This window comes from Rhinichthys klamathensis, unplaced genomic scaffold (assembly GCF_029890125.1).
Source record: "Rhinichthys klamathensis goyatoka isolate OS25496 unplaced genomic scaffold, OSU_Roscu_1.1 h1tg000186l_1, whole genome shotgun sequence".
NCBI classification, from domain to species: Eukaryota; Metazoa; Chordata; class Actinopteri; order Cypriniformes; family Leuciscidae; genus Rhinichthys; species Rhinichthys klamathensis.
In genome coordinates this window covers 2,191,823-2,213,354 of record NW_026606714.1, presented here as the reverse complement: position 1 = coordinate 2,213,354, position 21,532 = coordinate 2,191,823, and the positions used below count along the sequence as shown (strand labels likewise).

Sequence of the window (21,532 nt, the reverse complement as noted above, 5' to 3'; positions counted from 1 at the left end):
GGAAAAAGACGGTTGTGTCTCGCCGCGGCTGGACCACCGTCAAAACTTCTAGCCCTGTCAGTCCCCTCATCTCAGGCTACTGCAGTGGATCATTTCAGTGCAACGTTGACTCGTTGCAGTCAACGAGTCGGTTACACAACCCGCTCGCCTGCACACACACGCCGTTTTTACGGCGACCCAGAGAAATCTCATAAAGAGCAAGTTATCTGGTTATCCGGCTCATGCCGAAGGTGTTTTATATGTAGTAAAAGTGCCCACAACCCAGTGTTCACCCCTACATGTAAACACAACACTTCCCGTGTCCCACATGGAGCCCACTCTCATGAAGCAGGCAAATGCTGCTCGAGTGTTGCCCATAGCAGATGTGCCCACATCTTCTATCTGCCCGCTCTGTCACACGGCCAAGCCGCGCACGCACCACAGTGCACAGTCCCACATGAGCCACAATATAAACGTAAGTCTCGTGCCCGCTCACAAGCGCTCACGCTTACTAACTCGCGCTTCGCCAGTGCTGTTAAAGACACGCCACAAAGCGCAAGCTCATGCCGGTCAATCTATGGTTGTAAGTCACGCGTCCGCCCACGAGCGGCCGCGCTTACAAGCCTGCGCGCCTCTCAAGGCGCCGCTCGCGCATCACAATGTGATCACAAAGCTCCCCCCATTCACAGTAATCGGGAAGCTGCATATGAAACAGCTTGTCACTGTTTTCAGCGAGCCGCCCCATATAAGCACACAGAGCGCGCGCTGCGCCCGCTCCTCCGATTCAGTCTCTCGAGCCCGCACAGCACGGCGACCAGAGCCCGGAGTCCATTCTACCCTTAGCTGCACATATAAAAGCATGGGAAAACATCCCAGGGGTATCGAAGTGGGTGCTAAGCACTATAAAGCAGGGTTATGTGTTACAGTTCGCTCGCCGTCCCCCTCGGTTTCGAGCGCGGACCGCGACGACAGTGAAAGCAGAAGTAGCACACCTACTTCCCTCAGAAATAACAAAACTGCTGTGCAAAGGGGCCATAAAACCGGTACCGCCTTCTCTGAGCGAGTCAGGCTTTTACAGCCGTTATTTTCTCGTGCCCAAGAAGGACGGGGGACTCAGACCCATACTGGATTGTGAACAAAGCTCTTATGAAAAGACCGTTCAAAATGCTTACAACCAGACAACTCCTCGCGCACATTCGCCAGGGCGACTGGTTTATACCTCTCGATCTGAAAGATGCCTATTTCCAGATTCAGATAATACCCCGTCACAGGCCATTCTTGAGATTCGCCTTCAAAGATCGGGTTTATCAATACACCGTCCTGCCGTTTGGCCTGTCCCTAGCACCCCGTACTTTCACGAAGTGCATGGACGCGGCTCTCGCCCCCTTGAGAACTCAGGGCGTGCGAATTTTGAACTATCTGGACGATTGGTTGATTCTAGCACAGTCAGAGACAGAGCTATTATCTCACAGAACTGCGCTTCTCAGCCATCTGAAATGCCTAGGTCTCACGGTCAACTGGACCAAGAGCTCATTACTGCCCAGTCAGTCAATTTCCTTTTTAAGAATAGAACTGGACTCAGTGACCATGACGGCTCGCCTATCTACTAGGGGTGGAACGGTACACAGAAGTCACGGTTCGGTTCATACCTCGGTTCAGACATCACGGTTCGGTACGATTTCGGTACAATGGAGGGAAAAGCAAAACAAAAATGCAGAAGGCATTGTATTTTTTAAATACGTTTTTTTAATAAAGGCATAGAACCAATTTATTTGCAGTGCACTGACAATAGTTTTATATAATTAGTTTATTAATTAAATAAATAAAAAGACAAAAAGACCTTGCGATATGTTTGGTAATTGTACCTGAATTAATTTAAAATTATTTTGCTATATTTCAGATCAATATATTTGTTTTCCTTAATTTTAATTAACATTATTAATTGACAATGTAACATTATTCTCTTCTGAATTATAAATAATTGATTTCTGTATAAAATAATACTACCATTAAAAACACATTCGATTTTCGATTCGATTTTTTTAATCAATGTAGAATGTGTAAGATTAGTGCTCCAAGGACAAGAAATGGAAACCAATGCAATATGACGAATGTCCAAAAGATGGAACACACAGACTGTTTTGAAATGGAGTTGGATAAATATGTTTTGCTTTTAAAACAGTGTGTGTGTGTGTGTGTGTGTGTGTGTGTGTGTGTGTGTGTGTGTGTGTGTGTGTGTGTGTGTGTGTGTGTGTGTGTGTGTGTGTGTGTGTGATTTTGGTTGGGTGACAGTTGTAGGTTACAGTTTGACAAGAGTTTACAGTGTGACAAAAGCACAATGTTGTGTTTTATTGCGAGTGTACACAAATATAAGTAAACACTTTGCAGGTTTAATGATCTGAACAAAATGACGGAGTATGTTTTTTATGTTTCCACTGTTCGATCGCGCGCTCTCTCTCTCTCTCTCTCTCTCTCTCTCTCTCTCTCTCTCTCTCTCTCTCTCTCTCTCTCTCTCTCTCTCACACACACACACACACACACACACAGTTCGATCGCGCCCGCGCCTCTCTCTCTCTCTCTCTCTCGCACACACACACACTCCAGCATTGCAATCTTGACATCGCTGCCTGTTCATTATGCGGTCACGGTCACACCAAACGCGAATAGAGCGTCAAATTCGCTTCTAGTTCGACGCTAGTCCAAAGCGAATAGGACGCGCGTATAAAGCCAACGTTTGAAGTGAACGCGCGTTCAGAGCTAAGCCGATGGTACAGATTATGTGTCCCTAAAGAACCCGCGTATCTAACAGTAGTTCCGCATTACATTAATTAATTTGCACGCGAGTTTTATTTATTTTTATACCGTGTATTCTCCGTGTAAATTCGTGCACCGAACCGTGACGCCCGTACCGTTTCGGTTCAATACGAATACATGTACCGTTCCACCCTTACTATCTACACAGCGCGCGCGACATCCGGCAACTGGCCATGTCATTCACGGTGGGCAGCGTTTCCCCTCTGAAAAAATTCCAGAGGATGCTAGGTTTGATGGCGTCAGCCTCGGCGGTACTCCAGCTAGGTTTACTACGCATGCGCCCGCTACAGCACTGGCTGGCCGCGCGTGTGCCACACCGAGCTTGGAGGTCGGGTCGCGAGCGGATCAGAGTGACTCAGAGCTGTATCACAGCTCTGCAGCCCTGGTCAGCGGCCGACTGGTACCAGAGGGGAGTGACTATGGGGGCGGTCTCATACAGGAAGGTCATCTCGACGGATGCGTCCAACACAGGTTGGGGCGGCTCCCTTGAGGGCAAACCAGTCTTCGGCCTGTGGTCAGACCAGGAAAAACTCCTCCATATAAACTCTCTGGAAATGATAGCGGTCGAGAACGCACTGAAACGCTTCCTCCCGCTCATTCAGAACCACCATGTTCTAGTCCGTTCGGACAACATGTCTGTGGTGTCCTATTTAAATCGCCAGGGCGGCGTCAGATCCAGGAACCTCTGCAATCTGGCGGAACGCCTCCTCGTTTGGTCTCAGCACCATCTGCGCTCACTGAGAGCTGCACATGTGCCGGGTCACCTGAACGACGGCCCAGACAGACTGTCCAGGGACAACGTTCCCCCGGGAGAATGGTCCCTGCACCCCCAAACAGTCCAGTTATTATGGCGCCTTTTCGGCAAAGCGGAAGTCGACCTTTTTGCGTCACAAGACAACGCTCACTGCCCGACGTTCTTTTCGAAGGACAGGGACGCGCTTGCCCGGACGTGGCCCAGCCGCGTATCAGGGAAACGCGCCATTCAGTGCTCCTCATAGCCCCGCGTTGGGAGAACCAGACTTGGTTCCCAGAGCTAATGCGGCTGTCACAGACAGCCCCATGGCCTGTCCCGCTGAGAGCAGACCTCCTCTCTCAAGCGTGCGGCTCGATCTGGCATCCCCACCCGGAGCGCTGGTCGCTACACGTGTGGGTGATCAACGGGTATCCCTGCCAGACGCGGTGATGATCACAATCTCGCAGTCTAGAGCACCTTCTACCAGAAGGCTCTAGACGTCCAAATGGTCTGTGTTCTCTAAGTGGTGCACTAGCAAAAACCTGGATCCGCGAACCTGTGGGGTCCCGCGGCTGCTCAGTTTCTTTCAGGAGCTGCTGGATAGGGGCAGATCCCCCTCCACGCTCAAAGTCTATGTGGCGGCTGTCGCAGCATTCTCTGAATCAATGCATGGCCAGTCAATAGGCAGAAACGAGCTTATCATCCAATTCCTCAGAGGAGCCAGAAGGATGAACCCCCCGCGCCCCCCCTCGGTTCCTATGTGGGACCTTTCACTGGTCCTAGAGGCCCTGAAAGCATTCCCCTTTGAACCCCTGGACACAGCGGACCTGAAATACCTGTCGGTCAAAGCTGTTTTTCTGATCGCACTGTCATCAGTCAAACGCGTGGGGGATTTACACGCGCTGTCTGTAAGCGCGTCGTGTCTTGAGTTTGGCCCGAATGACACTAAAGTCATCCTCAAGCTTAGACATGGTTATGTTCCCAAAGTGGTTGGCACCCCATTCAGAGCACAGGTCATTTCTCTATCGACTCTGCCAGCATCCGATAGTGAAAGTGATGTTAATCTCCTCTGCCCAGTCAGAGCTCTGAGATTGTACATTACGCGCTCCGCCCCGTTCAGGCGCTCTGAGCAGCTGTTTGTTTCGTTCGGTGGGCGCACTAAAGGTCTCGCTACCTCGAAACAGAGCCTGTCCAGGTGGATAGTAGACGCAATCGCACCCGCTTACACGGCAAAAGGTCTGCAGTGCCCCTTGGGCATCAGGGCTCATTCCACTAGAGGCGTGGCCTCGTCGTGGGCATGGTCAAGCGGAATTTCCATTCAAGACATATGTGTGGTGGCGGGCTGGTCCTCCCCGTCCACCTTTGTCAGGTTTTATAACCTAGAAGTTCCCGCCCTGCAGGCAAAACTGCTGTCTGTTTAAGTGAGAGGCTAGCCCTGTCCAGATACAATCATGCGCAGGCTACCCTCACGTGAATTCAGCTCTTCTGGTTGAGCTGCGCTGTTTCAGGTTATGTGCTATATATGCCTATACACCGGCCACACACGGCCGCTCTGTATTGCCTGTCAGTGCTTGTTTACACGCGCTTATACGCTCATAGTACTCGCGCTTATGCTCGCGCTTATGTACATGCGTGTTGTTCCCCCTTTTCTGGGTTCACAGAAGTGTTGTGACTCATGAAGTGGATGCGGGCGCGCACGGCGTGGACAATGGGTTCCCGTAGCGCAAGCTAAACTTACGCAATACGAGAGAACCTCTCGTAAGAGAACGATACTGGTTACTGACGTAACCTCGGTTCTCTCTAGAAGAGGGAACGAGTATTGCGTAACCTGCCGTGCTAAACGCCACAAGCGCTATTTCGCTTCAGTCGATGAAAACCAGAGAATCAGCCTCCGAGCCCCGCTTATATACGCTAAGCCACGCCCATTTTGGCGGGCCAGGACGTGGCGAGAGCGCGAGCGCCCTCGATTGGACCTCACGTCACGTCGGGCTCACTGGTAGGCTGTGCAGTTCCCGCAGGGCAGCCTATGAGCGCGCTTGAATGCCCTCTCTAGGTCTGCTAGCTGCTGCACTGCGTTGACAACATATACAAAATTAAGGATAATTTTTTGGCTTCAATATCTCGAGAAGATGAATCTTTCCCGTAGCGTAAGCTAAACTTACACAATACTCGTTCCCTCTTCTAGAGAGAAGCGAGGTTACGTTAGTAACCAGTATCGTTTTCATGCCATGCTTTTTTTTTCGTTTTGTTTTGTTTTGTTTTGTTTTGTTTTGTTTTGTTTGTAATAAACTGCACTCGGGTTCACTACAACTTGCCTCCAGTGGATCCTTTACAGAAAACTTGACCAACTATGAACCCAGCGGTTGCCCTCCTAAATCTACGCCAGGGGAATCGTCCCCTGGAAACGTATGTGGAGGAATTTCTTGGACTATGCTGTCAGGAGGATTTTAATGATGTGGCTTTAAAAGACATTTTTAGAATTGGACTTGACGAACCGTTGCACTATGACCTGCCTGGGGGGAAATTCATTTTTCCCTAGAGGAATATATTGTCTATGCCCTTTTGTTAAGTGGCTAAACATTTACTGTGGGTTTTGGAGTAATACAAGAGGTAAAAACTATATAAATACTGTTCGTTTTCTCACACAAACCGCTCGTTTCGTGTCTTAGGCCATCAATGTGTACTTACATTTACGAGTCATTAAATCATGTTTAATTTGGACTTCTCTGTGCTCTTTGAGGAAGTTACCATAGACCTGCATTATATGACTGACAGACAAGAACGGTTTGACCTAAAAATATCAAAATTGAAACTACTGCAGAAACAAAGACGCCTACATCTTGGATGCCCTTGAGGTAAAGCTAAGAAGCTAAAACATATCAAAAAAGTATTTCAAAGTGAACTATCCCTTTAACACATCTTCCTTAGTAGTTTACAGCTGTGAAGAAGTAGTTAATGAAGAATTACCTACTAGTTCTTCAATAATTCCTTATTAGTTATGCAGTAAGTAAGATACAGTATTCTAAAGTGTTACCCAGTTTTGTTATTTATTTATTGCCATTCAGTTTGATAATGCTCGCTCAGAAATCGCACATTGCAGTTTTAAATAAAACAAGGGCAACAAGGTTTTAAAAATCTTTATTACATCAGTTTATGCTGTTCGATATAGAATTTTTTCTCTGTGTTCTCTGACGCTTTAAGGACCTTAGGGCAAGTGTGGTTTCTAAACAAGTAGATCTTTGGGACTCTCCACCGAACAGAAATCAGTCTGGAGAGTTTGGCTCGTTCCAAAGACCCAGACTGGGAGTCCTCGGTAGCCAACTCTCCCTCTACAATCAATCTGTATCCTGCAGCAAATAAACCTGCTCATTAACGGGCTCCTGAAAACTTAATTAAAGTTGGAGAGAAGGAGGCACCGCCGCCCCAAAGAGGAATAATCCAATGTGGTGTAATTCAGCCTTTGTGTACATCAGGGAGTGGAGCCTGAGGCCTGAATGTCAAAATCCTTGTTAGATTAATGAATACTTATGCAGACCTTATAACATGACCTCTCTGCTCTTTTATATTTTACTTTTTTAAGGTAATTCAAATTGTTTGGGATACTTTAAAGACATCTAGGACCATCTTAACTGAGCAAAGTACTATGAACAAGACGCTCATAATTGTGTCCATACTGTAATTGTATTAAGGATTTGTTCCTACCCATTATATTTCTGTTATTAAAGCAGTGGCTAATGTTGCATCCACAGACAAGAACAGAGGAGAGCTGGCTTTGCAGCAAGTCTGCCCATGGCCACCTCCATCTGAGCAATGTTTACTCTCTCTCTCTCTCTCTCTCTCTCTCTCTCTCTCTCTCTCTCTCTCTCTCTCTCTCTCTCTCTCTCTCTCTCTCTCTCTCTCTCTCTCTCTCTCTCTCTCTCTCTCTCTCTCTCTCTCTCTCTCTCTCTCTCTCTTCATCTCACACATACACACTCTCATTCAGTTTTTTCTTTCCTTTTTATTTCCTCTGCTGGCTTGGGAAGAGTGCAGCTTTGACACACACTAATGGACTTCAGCTAAATGTGTAATTAATGACTGCCCAAGAGCCAGGACGACAGGTCAGAGAGTCCGTGAAAAAAGAGAAGCTCCGACAATATCTGAGATACAGGCAGCTTAAAGAGTGTCACAGAGAGAAGCACAGTGTGCATTTTAAGTGCACATATATTCGCACACTGTGTATTTTACACCTTTACAATAGCACAATAACAGCGAGACTGAGGTTAGTTGTCACACTTTAGTAAATATGAATTTGCATTACCGTTTTAATAGAAATTAATACTTTTATTCAGCAAGGATGCATTAAATTGATCAAAAGTGAGAGTCAAGACATTTATAGTTTTACAGAAGATTTCTATTTCAAATAAATGCCAGTAATTGCTATTTTTATTCATCAAATAATCTTGAAAAATTGTATCCACAAAAATATTAAGCAGCACAGCTGTTTTCAACATTGATAATAATAATAATGTTTATTGAGCAGCAAATCGGTGTATTATAATTTCAGAAGGATCATGTGACACTGAGTATTGGAGTATTGGCTGCTGACAATTCAGCTTTACATCACAGGAATAAATGACATTTAATAATATATGACAATATTACTGTTTTTACTGTATTTTTACTTGGTGAGCATAAGAAACTTCTTTCAAAAATATTTCTGAGCGGTATAGTCCATCTAATGCTACTATAGGTTCAAAATGTATAGTTTAAATCCACTATTTTTAAAAATAGGGAAATTTATTTTCCTTTAAATGACATTTATTAAACACATATTGACCCTTTGACTCTTGTAGTCACATTATTTTGAATTATATTATAATGAAACTATTATATATTTTTTTTTTTTTTGGCGAACAAAAATATAAAACGTGTGACAGCTTGCCCTAAAATGACATTTGCAAAACTCCTGAAAGCAGTTTCTACCTTATAACCATTTTCTTTTCAGGCTTTATAAAATGAAACAATGTACAAAACATGTTTCTTCAAGCACCAGTTTCTCTGGAATAATGATAATATGTCACAAGCCCATAATTTTAACCCACTCAAGCACATCAACACTGCAAAAACCTCATCCTCTCCTATTTAAACAGCCTTAAGAGACTCGGCCCATCAATTAACAGCACAGCAGCTCATCAGAATCAGATGCAATTGCTCCAGTCCGATGGAATACCTGATTAGGCAACTCTATTCAATGACCTGGCCTGTATGGCAGATCCATCGTGTAATAAAGCAGGAGATGGATTATGGCTTTTCTGCCGAGCAGGCAAACAACAAGTCCCACTGCCATTCATTGCTTCTTATTGCAGAACAAAAATCCATTAGCAAGGCTGTACCCAACTCTTCCGCTAATCTCATATTTGTCTCATCCAGCACACAGAGAATATACAGCTCTTCAGTCCGTTTCTTCTTTTTCCCTTTTCCTTTACTTAAAGCTGCATTCCGTAACTTTTTTGGGTTAAAAATTATCCAAAATAATTTTTGAGAAAGAACATAACCAGCCAGTGTTCAAAACCATCTGCTTGCCTTAGCTCGATTCAAAACGGTAAGCTTGTAATAATGTTTTTAATTCCAGTGGTACTGGTGGATTTCTGCGGGAAATTCGAGCTTTTCTTTGCGTCATTACGTCACATCTGTACACATAAAGAAGGAGTCTCGGCTAGTAGGCTATATTGATTCCGAATGACAGTATCCACACCGGCGCGGAGACTGACAGCCGAACATTCTCCTCAAAACATTGGATTCATCTGCGCTGTGCTGTGTCGTGGCACAACCCACGTAAAGTTGATAATTCCGCGAATAACTGCAATTGCAGGTTTCGAACAGAGACGGCGACAAAGAGAAAAAACTACGGACTGCAGCTTTAAGATTATTTTTTTATTGATCAATCTATCTACCGGTAACCTGTTTTTACAATAACATCTGTCCCTTTTCTATTCATTAAAAGCAGGGTGAATCATAATCCAAAAAAGTTTTAGAGTTGCAGAATTGTTGTCTGTTGCACCAAATGGAATTGCAAATATATTAAAATGCAATCAAACTAAGTTTTTGTTTTCAGGTTGGACAAACCATTCACGACATTGGTTGAAATCTTGCTATAATCAGCCCACAACCAACATATGACTTCCTTACAGTTGGATTTATTAAACTGGAAAATAAGTATTTTTATGTAGTTTTACTTCATGTGAGTACAGCTGAAACACAAGCACTCTGTACTCATCAGCATCGAATACAGAAAACCCTTCAAGGCTCTCTCACCATTTCTTGCTCCTTCACTTTTTCATCTATTCATAATATATTCTCATGTTCATAATCACCTCGATTCACACTAATGCCTCTGTCATTATCTCTGTTCATTATGTCCACACTTCTGTATCCCTGTGAAAAGGGAGAGGTCAGTAACATATAGATGGGAAAAAGAGAACGCAATGCAGACAGAACGGCAAATCAAATGAATTTCTGTAAATGGATTTTAAGATATTCCTGAGTCAGAAAATAGATTATTATTATTATCTTATTTCAGGAGAGTTGGAGTAGGATAAATTGCCTAGCCTTGTCAACGTTTTCTTTGTGAGCTGAAATTTAAATATATAATCCCCGGTGATGGACATTTGTGATTTGCTTGCAGAATGAATGGAGGGTAAAATCAAAACTGGACGGTCAGCTCCGCACAGTAGGCCATGATTTCCAATGAATAAGAACGAGTTGATGTAAATGAATTCACACTGCCCAGTGGAACTCTCTATGTCCTGGTTTGATCATCTGTAATGGAACGGATGAAAGTTTGGTCTGTGCAATTAGAGAGTAACAGTAGGGAGAGACATGAATGAAGACAGCTGGCAAGATCCAATAAAGGGATGAAAATAGTTTTCATCATAATACCAGACTGCATGTGACGTGATCTGGATACATCAGGCATTTTATTTTAAAACAAAGAAAGAAACTGGCCATTATTAATGTATAAAATAAACTTTAGTAATAATGCACCTGCCCTGACATTTTTAATTATTTGTGAAATGTTTTATATTCACAATATGTCTGATTCAGTAGAATAGAATAGAATAGAATAGAATAGAATAGAATAGAATAGAATAGAAACCGTAAATGTGGCTTGCTGGAGAATCTGTTTCTCTTCTGACAAGATCTAAGTTCATATTCCGAGGTTAGGAGGATACATGGCGCTACAGTACATCATGTTCACAACAGGACGTTCATGTCCTTACGATGGGACAACACCAAGCGCTAACAGTGAGAGGACAGAAGAGAGATTGGGACATAAAGAAACCCTTGGAATGTGATAAATGTTTGGTGTAGAAGTAAATCGCACAGTTGGCCGGTTTGACCAGACATTTTCCACTGTCACTAAGGTTTATGGTCTCAGCAGAGCAAAGCTATACTCTGATGCTAAAAATCCTTTCTTTTCTTTTTTTTTTCTTTTTTGTGGGGACAAACAGTTGTACATGGAGTGCCCCCAGGTGCTATGTGACATGACTCAAAATTTACAGCACTTTTCAAATATATATGATCTTTAATAGGTATTGTTACCATTTTTATTTTAGATTGTTTTTTTCTACTTGCTTAATTTAATATGCAAATGCATACATTTGAAAATAAACTATTAGCAATAATAACAATTTCTTGTGGCTCTGTAAATTTACAATACTGCATTTTAACATAATATAATATTGCAAATAGTTTAAAATTAACAAACATCTATAAAAATAAATATGAAAAATTTAAATATCTCAAGAAAGTAATATTATATGATAATATTAGTACAAATTTTATGCACCGAAAAGTCTAATACTGTAAAATACTAATTATAATGCAGAGGGTGAATAATGTTCTTAAGCTGCTTAACAGGGCAAATTAAATATTAATCCCTGACACAAGCTGATTCCCGAATCCCGTATATGTACTATGCTTCCCTCTTGTGGCCAATCCTGATACCACCAATGCTTTCCTCACTAAGTTAAATATCTCCGCACCGGAACTCCGTATGTCTGATGTCAGAATGACAATTGATAACTTTTTGTTATGACACACACAACAGATATATTCACCTCAGAGAAGGTACATGGATTGTATTTTGTGTCCTGTTTTTGTTAATATTGATTTCTCAAAACTTGTGTGCCATGCACTGCAAGACAAACGGCCAAGGTCAGGATTTTCTTTAAATAATATGTTAAATTTCATATCATATACCCCCGGACCACTTGGAATATACGACCCTAGAAATGGTTGTGCGTGAAAATCCCAGTAACTGAGCAGATTGTGAAATACTCAGACCGGCCCGTCTGGCACCAACAACCATGCCACGCTCAAAATTGCTTAAATCACCTTTCTTTCCCATTCTGACATTCAGTTTGGAGTTCAGGAGATTGTCTTGACCAGGACCACACCCCTAAATGCATTGAAGCAACTGCCATGTGATTGGTTGATTAGATAAATGCGTTAATGAGAAATTGAACAGGTGTTCCTAATAATCCTTTAGGTGAGTGTAATTCAAAATCAGCAGTTACACAGTTCTCTCAGGCTATGTTTACACGGAAACGATCTAAAGAGAAAACGCAAAAGTGGCGTTGCGTTATCACTTTTTATTCTGCGTTTAGACGAGCGTTATGGTTGGGAAATCCGCGTGCATATGGTGACGCAAAAGTGTGTGAAATTCGATGTAGTATGCACTCTAGGCGGCTAGGTGGCAATGTGAAGCACTGCCACACAACAACACCAATGTCTTAGAATATTTTGTACAACTGTTGAAAAGACTCTTGGACGTTTATCAGAGCTGCTAGGGCAACTTGAAGGTCCGACGTATGGAAATAATCTGACATGTTGGTTGTTATTTTCCTGTACTGGCGCATGCATGTGACGTAAACGCGTACGTGACGAGAGCCGCCGTGAGCAGATTTGCGTTTTTACCATTTAGACGGGAACGCGACGGTGGAGCGTTTTTAAGATTTCCACTCTGGAGGGTGGTTTCACTTTTTTGCGTTTTTAAGTCCCCAAAACCCCGTTGCCGTGTAAACGAAAGGCACATCCGATAAAATATTTTTACGTTTTCACCCGGAATCGTTTCCGTGTAAACATGGCCTCAGAGACTATTAGAAAATCTCTCTGTGGTTTTCTGAACTGGCGTGCACAAATGGACTACAGCAAATGACTTTAGATATACAAAGATAGTGCATTCATATTATTTCTGAATGGGAGAAACTGCAATGCGGAATAAGTACCACATCCTAAATAAAAGAGCCAATTGCTGATTGGTAAAGTCATTGCTTCACTGCACTGCATCACTGCAGTTCCGGTTCTCATAGAAACCTGAGACTTGCGCTTAGGACTGCACATACGCATTGGCTGGTATAGCCTGAAAAATAAGCTTTTTAGCACTATTTGAGCATAAAAACAACATTTATTGGACAGTTCATAAGATTTTGTTGCTGATTTGAAATATTTTATTTAATTGTGAGTTCGGCAAGCAGTTTTTTGAGATTTCAGGATTCCCCCATTTAAATAGATAGGACTTGGTCTTGGATGCCTGAAATAGCTGCCCGGAGGCGTTGCTAATATGGTCGCTGGGTGAACAGACCCTTTTGAAAGGGACTTTAGCTAAATGTGTAATTAATGGTTGCTACAAAGAGCCGAGAATAGAGGTCAGAGCACTACACAAAACAACATTAAAAAAAACAGGTCGGCTCAAACTAAACATGAACATTTATTAGAGCACACAGCCACTCTAGAGATGTGTATGTCGTTTGATTGTTTTTACTTCACTTACTTATTATCAGTGTCTATAACTTCAGTGCAATTAGCAGACAATATTTTGTATTTCTTTGTAAAGTAAAAAAAAAAAGGATGATTTATATGCTATGATGGCACTATTTAAGACATGTAACACTGAGAACATAATAGTCTTTAAATCTTTATTGTTGGATCGCAAAGTGCTGGGCCCCAGCATTAAGAAATAAAGCTGATATACACAAAAAGAAATGTGTTAGCTCAACAACAACAACAAAAAAATTAAAAATCATCAATTAACGCAGAAATATGAGTTTAAAGTACACACAATATTAAAGTAACAACAGGTCGTTTTTTGCTCTCGGGCTCCCCCTACAGTTGGGAAACAGTATTGTCCTCTACTACTGTCGTAAACTGTCATCCTACATGCACGTGCATTTGTTGACAACCATGATAGCCCTGAACACTGTAGGAGGAGGTCACATGCAGGTGTTCTGCTTGCATCGCGTGTGAAATGTCTTCATCCCAGGTACAGTGGCATATATTTCAGCATGTCATATGAATATAATTTCATGGGTTTTATTTTTTTTTCTAACGATAAATGATCGCGATGCTCACGTTTACAAGCCAGCGTCATTATAGTAGCCTAGTCTATTGGTTACCGTTTTACTGAATCTATATGATACTTCAATGCAATGTTTGAGTGGTTGATAATAACCATATATCGTCAATATTATAATATCAAGCTACCATAAATGAATCTGCAAATTTTACAAATCGATTTGCATTATAGCTTGAGGCAAGACAAATAAACAAATATCACAGACATGTTAGGTATCCTAAAATATGATTTTATTAATAATCTTCCTCCTTTCTTTGTACATGTTGAGTAGACTACACTTTTTAGGTCAAACATTTGCTATTTGCATTTCATCGATTGCAAAGTTCAAATCAGAACGAGAATACTAGCGATAGCTAACCATCAAAAACTAGAATATCGTTTACTAGCTACCAGATTGATAATTCGCTACTACTCTAGCGAATTAGAGAGGTTAGAGAGAGGCATTCTTTTTTCTCGCTCGCTTTCTCTCTCTGCCGTCCGCGCGCGTTGGAGCACAGTCTCTGTCTCGCGTGCGCGCTCGCTCTAGATTCCGGGAGATTTGAACTAATTTGCGGTATAACTTGTCGATCACGAGTGGCTCAACAGGTAGAGATCTATAGATAAACTCATCTTTCAGGCATTTGACCGACCGGGTTGACAATTTAGCGTGAGAAACCGGGGGTGTGGCGTGTGAGGGTGTGAAACCAATTAAATGCGGGTGTCTCACGGCCAATGCGTGAGAGTTGGCAGCTCTGCAATGTTGATCCTCGTTCTGCCTTTAACGCGATCACTCTCTTTTTCTCTTTTTGCTTTGCTCCGATAAAACCTTTGCTGTCTTGTTTTTCTGTGCTGCTTCGGCCATGACTATAACATTTGGCTCGCAAGTCCGATTTTAAGGAAGTGGGGGTGGTGGTGGAAGTGACGTATATGCCGTAAAGCAGTCGAATTTTGTAGCTCTCTTTGTTCGCCGGTTACTACCCGAAACCCGAAGTTTAAAAGTACGATTAAAAACGCTACAGACCCCGTCAGGCTATGGCAGACGTGTCATTCAACCTATTGTAAGTCGATGTACCTTCACAAGAGACTTGGAAATATATTATGAAGGCTGAAAAGTTACCTGTTGTTACTTTAAGGCATAGATCAACATTATTATGTCCAACATAACTAAAAAAATAATGTTTGCAACTTAAAAGTTTTAATTTAATAAATAATAATTTTAACTTGGAATTTAATTTTAACAGGTATTACTTTTCAGTAATACCTGTTAAACTTTTTTTTCAGTATTACTTTTTTTACAGTATTACTTTTCAGAGTGATGGCAGAAGATTTTGAATTGGTTTGATGATTGCATGTGGTCATCAACTCCATCACCATCCATCACCATCAGAAGTACTTGGTGGGATTTGATAAGTCACACATTTGAACGTGAACATGGGAAGTGATGCCAGGATAAACGCTCTGCATTCGGAGCATACGTCCGATCCTCTGCCCTTTCTTCAGGGTCCCGGTGTAACGGTCCGGCTTAACGTAGAACATCTTGAAGCAGAGACCTGTCAAACATATTATGTGGGAGATATAAGATTATTCTTTTGATGTACGAAATCTTATTCCTATATTATTATTAGTAGTAGTAGTAGTAGTAGTATTTTATCAAGCAAGCACTTTTTTTTCCACAGACATGTCTCTAAAATAAAATTTTGCTAATTCATGCTTTAGGATATTTAAAATACACACCTTGCCCACTCAAGTTAATGCCATCATTGATAGCATTGTTCTTTGAGTATGGCCTAGATCTGCCATTCAGCTTCACATCAAATGGAGCATAAACTGTGTCTCCATCAGCACACACAATGTCAAGACCCAAATGTTTCCGATTCCCACTGCAGTACAAACACACATAATGTGACCAAAATTAAGTAGAAAGTTATTTTTCTTTCCCTAGCTCTCAAATCGTAATATGCATTTAAACATGATGCAATAAATCAAGATCTGACATCAGTTACATCAAACTTTTTTTGTTTTTCTTGTGACAATTGTACAGTGAATAATAATATTATTACACATTAATTTACAAATTTTCCATTGAATGGAAAAAAGCTGTCTGGTTGGTATCCAAAATAGAAAGAAGGTCATACAGTATGTTAACAACATGAGGGTGAGTAAATGGTGATGAATTGTATTTGTTTTATTGTATTAGTATGGTGTCTAATTTATAGAACCCATTTGCCATAAAATATTTATTAAAATTGAATAAAGAACCTTTCTATATAGAACTCAATTTATCTTTTTTTTCTAAGAGTGTATGATGCAGAATAAAGATATTTTGTAATGTTGGGTTGTGTCAAATTTGTGTGGTAACACATTAAAAACAAAAGAATGATATATGTCATGGCACACCTCCATTACAAATGTGTTATTTGCTAAATGTGAAGTCAATGACTTCTGGGGAAGAGCTATGAGGAGATAAAAGTCAGATAAAACAAAATTTGCTTGTTAAATAGAGAATAAATCATTTATATACAGACAATCAGAAGAAACATGATCAAAAACAGAATTTACCGACTGGCTCCATAGTGTCCACAGCCCTTTCTATCACATCCTCTTATACGGTTACTTGGGTTACTGCAGAGGCGGCCAAATTTCCCTGTGAAATAGAAATAGATTTTTTTTTTTACTCATCTCTGTTTATGCTTCCTGTCTGTCTTTATATTTGTCTGTATGTTTGTCTTTTTCTTTATTAACATTTCATACCTCGGCTAGCATCAACACAAGAGCTGCAAATCACTGAAAAAGAGACACACATTAAATTTGACATTGAATTTGCATAATTACTGTATTTCGTTGTGTTTTTTTTAATGTTTTTGCAATGTTTACTCTTTTCACAATGTTTTTAATGACACCACAAAACATCAGTGAATTATTTAAAAATGGTAACAATAAAACTTCATCTTAATACTCATTTCCGTTTACTATAATATAAGAAACATGAAAATTTATTTTTCTTTTAAACCTGTATTTAATTTAGCCTTAAACGGATTAATTGTACATTTCAAAATATAAACATTTTCAAAATGACTAATGTTTCATTTGTGCAATAGACTTCTAACATGTGCAATAGCTTTCTTACTCATAAGCAGCATTTACAAGTTAAGTTTTAGAATAAAAATGCAGGCATGATGCTATAAGTTAAATTGTAATTTCTCACCAGCCAAAAGCAGAAAACTGAAAAGGATGTAAAGTCTCATGGTCCTATAAGCGTTTTTTTTTTCAGATGCTTTCTTCTCTGCTTTCGTCCTCAGTCTGTTTGTGTCAGGTTTGTGGGTAAGGATGTAGAGAGGACTCAAATGCAAAGTATTATTTGCTTTAGTAATTGATAAAACAAAACAAAAAACAAACAAAAACTATACCCAATGAGAAAATGCAGGATTCACCGGCACGGCTGGCGAGGTAGAGCGGCCTGGACACGGCAGGACAGGACAGGACTTGAAATTATGGGATGACCTAAAGAGGTTCACACAGGACGAGTAACAACGACGAACTGGCAACGGACTGAGAACATGGAGAATAAATAGGGAATGAAAGGGTATAAAGGAAGAGAAAGTAGGGCAAATGAACCAATAATCAGATAACAATCAGATAATAAGAATGAATAATAATCAGATAAGAAGGGCAGGGTTGAGACAATAGATGGGAGAACAGGAGAACGTGATAACAGCCAGAGCTCTCACAGACTGGAAAAAAAACATGACAATAAGGAAGCACAAGGCTGATGATAAACACGTGTCGCATGCTCCACATAACACAAAAACATGAAAGCACACATGCAGTCAATGGTAAACATGAGCCATGCTACACAGCACAACTACACAAGAACATTTGGCCAATGAAACTTGGGGTCTGATCAAATAAACGCACTTATCCTTATAAATATAGCTGTTTCAAGTTAGTTTGAGGCTGGATCATCTTAAGTGTGGAAACTTTGTCTTCAGTAAACTCTCTGTCAAGTGATTGAACTTCAACTTTGACTCCTGGGGCCCATTTCAATAAGGAGGTTCAACCAACTGAGTTAAAACTTGAACTCTGAGTTGATTTACCCTGAGATGGGAAACTCTGAGTTTTAGGTTTCAGAACAGGGGCCTGTTTCAGATAGGAGGTTAAGTGAAAACTCTGAGTGTGTTAACCCTGAAACGAGGCAAACTCTGGGTTTTCCTTTTCAGAATGGGAGGTATGTCAAACCCGAGAAAGCAGAGTAATCAAGCCCGTTTCTGAAAGAGAGGTAACTTATACTCAGAGTCAGTTACCATGGTAACTTACTCTGTGAACCTAACCTGGTCGGGAGCAGGTTTTCTTATGTAAACCCAGAGTTTTTATTTTAGAAAATGCATCTTGATTACCGTAATTCCTCAAATAAAGGCCGGGGCCTTTATTTACCTGAACTGCAGATGGTAGCCGGCTTTTATTTGAAGCAGGCTTTTATTAGAGGCAGGCCTTTATTTCTAATTCGCGATCCCCGCCCGCCCGCCAGCCAAGTTTCCATGGTGACGCGTCATGCTTGGCACGTGTTCACCACAGCCAAAATAGCGCTGTATGACAGATGTAGCGCTTTTATTTCTAAATATTAACAAACTTGCTTACCATGTCATCAACTATCTTCTATTCTGACTCTCAAATCCGTGTAAGTGAGTTTGTTTTGTCGTTTAAAACCCTTTATAAATGATCTTGATCTGTAACGTGAGATGGGCACCGCAGTTCGGAGATTCCTGTTGTATTTGTTAAGTTACAGCGCGTGAATTCTTCAGTTTCTCCCGAAATACATGAAAGTAAGTGGCCGGTGAACTGGGAGAAGAATAGAGTAAACTTTATAGTTACTTACACACTGTGTATCTGATATGAATAAAACACGTCGCCAAATATATTTGAATGGATTGTTATTGCTGCTTCCATAGACACCATTGTGTATTTTACAAACTATAAATTTATTGTTTTGCTATAAATCATATCTATTTAAATGTCTGAAACCTAAAATAAACATGTGGTTGAAAACACTGAATAGTTGTGATATATGACAAGCGCTGAGCGCGTCCGTCTTTGAGTGTACACTATTTTTTCCCCGGCCTTAATTTGAGACCGGCCTTTATTTGTCCGTGTTGACCACGCCCCCGGCCACTATCAGAGGCCCGGCGTTTATTTGAATACCGGTCTTTATTTGAGGAATTACGGTAAATAATCTTTAGATATTTTGACTGGAAACAACAAGACAAAAATGCTAAGTAAGAAGTAAGCATTATTTGCAGTGCAGTACCTTCATTCATTGCACATACTGTAAAAAATGATCGTGATTTTAACGGTAAAAGACTGTAAAAATGCTACAGTGAAAAACTGTTAATTGGTTCACAAAGTTTCCTTACTGTATACGTTAAATAACTGTGATATATATAATGGTACATTTAATGTAATTTTACTGTAAAATACCGTTAAATTTACAGTTTTTGGAAGTGAAAAAGAACAAGTCATTGTATAATTTACAGTGAAAAAATGTAAATTGACATTCCCACAATTCCCTGCGTGACACTTCACATTTAATGTATTATTTTTTTTAAATAACTGTTTCTTCATAATTTTCTTAGTTTTTTTTTCCTAATCAGTTATGTACATTAGGGTTTTATGTTACATTTAATGTTGTTAAATTAATGCTTATTGCATTTTTTAAATTTCAACATGTTACCATGATGGTGTTTAATGTTTGTGTGAATACCACTGTGCAGCTTCTATATATTAGTATTAACTCTCTTGTGGAAGAGCTGCTTATAATGAGCTTTGATTGATCATTTGACTTTCATTACTGCTGTGATTGTTGGCTGTCAGTGTATTACAAGAACAAATCAGATATTAATACTTCAAAAGGTCAGTAAATTAACATTATATCAGATAATGAAATACGGTTTATTGCTGTACAATTATATACGGTTAAAAGTCTGTAAAACCTAAAATGTTGCTACCGTATTTTTAACAGGAAAACTCTGGTAACCACAGCTGCCAGTTTTTTCCTGTAAATTTAACGGATTTTTTTTTTACAGTGATAACATCGGAGAGAGCACATAAGGCTGCTGTATCAGAGCAGGAAGGAAAGTGTGCCTCGCTCTCACGCTCTTTCTGAGAGTTTTTGTGTTGTTTCCCGGACACAAACTCATGAGATCCATCAAAGAGAAGTTTCACAGAATTGCAGGACAGTGGTGGAGAAATCGGTTTAAATTAGGCTAATTTGATAAATGATGTTCATTTGATAACATCTTGCTGTGACCTCTGAAAGTAACCTATAATAATTAGAATTTCCTTTAGGATTTTTCTAGGATTGTGTTTGGATGCATTGATGACATGCATATTCCCATCATCGCACCTTCCGAAAATGAAACAGATTACTGTATGGAATGGAAGGATGCCAGATGGAAGGATAGATATATGCCGTAACCACCACAGCTGTTACACACAAATTATTCACAATTTATTTGGACATCTTTATTTCCTACAATACAAAAGCAACAGTTATTCTTTTTACTGTTGGATTTTAATATTCTTCCAATATTGTGTCTCCTCTTCATCTGTCAGTGGTGGTGCAGGTCCAGCCTATGCCTTCTTGCTGTTGGCCCAGTAGAAGTCAAATGTTAATTTCATTATAATTAAAAAAAAGTCATGTAAAGTCATGTAGCCTACAGCCTTTTATGCTTAAAGATTTAACTGATTGAATTATGAATTTATTGTTCATTTTTAGTTCAATAACTTACCTTTCTGTCAGTTTTCACCTGATAATATAACAGTGATTAAGAATTATACTTGTGTATTCGGCATTTCAGAATGTTTGTAAACAATAGGCACCGAGATACTTCCGGGTGGCAGAACGCAAGCGGCTTCTATTGACCAACTGAAGAGATCCAGCCGGCTACAACAGTTACATCGTTAAAAACATTGTTGTTGATCAAAGTTGAAACGATGATGAAAACGTGTTGTGTCTGGGGTTGCGCTGCCAGATATACAGCAAAAGGTGTCGGGGTTTTATCGATTTCCTGTGGGTGAGGAGGTTAGCGAGTGGACATTGTGTCGTCAACATAGACTGTGGTCGTCAATAGGAAATCTTAATGATCCCCTAAATTATATGATTCATCCAACGTTTACATTTCTGCTGCCAACCCTGCTTGCCCTTCAACTCTGCTTCGTGTATTCTAATGGTCCATCTACAAAATCATAGAGCATTTATCTTCAGCCGGGGAGTTTCGAGACTAATATTAGTAAACTTGTCTCTTTTGAAGATCAGACTCATTGCCAGCCTGAAGTAAAAGAGGGCTGCCCACTCTCACGCATTGACCGTGACTCTCACGCAATTGTCACTTTTCACATGCTCTCACGCCACACATCCATTTTCTCACGCAACTTACCGAAATGTATATTCCTCATACATAATATGTGTTTTTCAACCGCGCAAAGAGGTCAATATAACAGCTGGAGAACAAATATGTCAAATAACATTTACCTCAGGAAAGCCATTTAATGACCATGATAGGCTATATAGCACGTTATTTTGGCTAGAAAAAAGAGCAAGAGAGTATTTAGCTAATTATGTGTAGGCCTACTATATT

At 40.6% G+C, this 21,532-nt stretch overlaps 2 protein-coding genes across 3 annotated transcripts in view; both read right to left on the bottom strand.

The window, feature by feature from the left end:
* The window catches only part of tdo2a (tryptophan 2,3-dioxygenase a), a 263,007-nt gene that overhangs the window by 132,008 nt on the left and 109,467 nt on the right, over positions 1–21,532 (bottom strand). The window lies entirely within an intron of this gene.
* Positions 15,281–17,480, bottom strand: LOC130095174 (leukocyte cell-derived chemotaxin-2-like). Of its 2 annotated transcripts, XM_056261871.1 has the most exons (6): positions 17,309–17,477; positions 17,107–17,201; positions 16,653–16,685; positions 16,461–16,545; positions 15,636–15,781; positions 15,281–15,451 (listed from the first exon to the last, which is right to left on the bottom strand). In XM_056261871.1, the coding sequence occupies exons 2-6, from the start codon at positions 17,144–17,146 to the stop codon at positions 15,285–15,287; spliced, it is 471 nt and encodes a 156-aa protein (XP_056117846.1). In that variant the 5' UTR covers positions 17,147–17,201; positions 17,309–17,477; the 3' UTR covers positions 15,281–15,284. The 2 variants fall into 2 exon arrangements, with proteins under 2 accessions (XP_056117846.1, XP_056117845.1); XM_056261870.1 differs by having other exon boundaries at positions 17,107–17,480.

What these genes read in the sequence shown, in the direction of transcription:
- LOC130095174 (XM_056261870.1), bottom strand. Translation starts at nt 17,146, where the DNA reads ATGAGACTTTACATCCTTTTCAGTTTTCTGCTTTTGGCTG. An exon ending in TTGTGTTGATGCTAGCCGAG is followed by an intron (nt 16,546 to 16,652) that starts GTATGAAATGTT and finishes TCTATTTCACAG; the next exon opens with GGAAATTTGGCCGCCTCTGC. An exon ending in GGACACTATGGAGCCAGTCG is followed by an intron (nt 15,782 to 16,460) that starts GTAAATTCTGTT and finishes TTTGTACTGCAG; the next exon opens with TGGGAATCGGAAACATTTGG.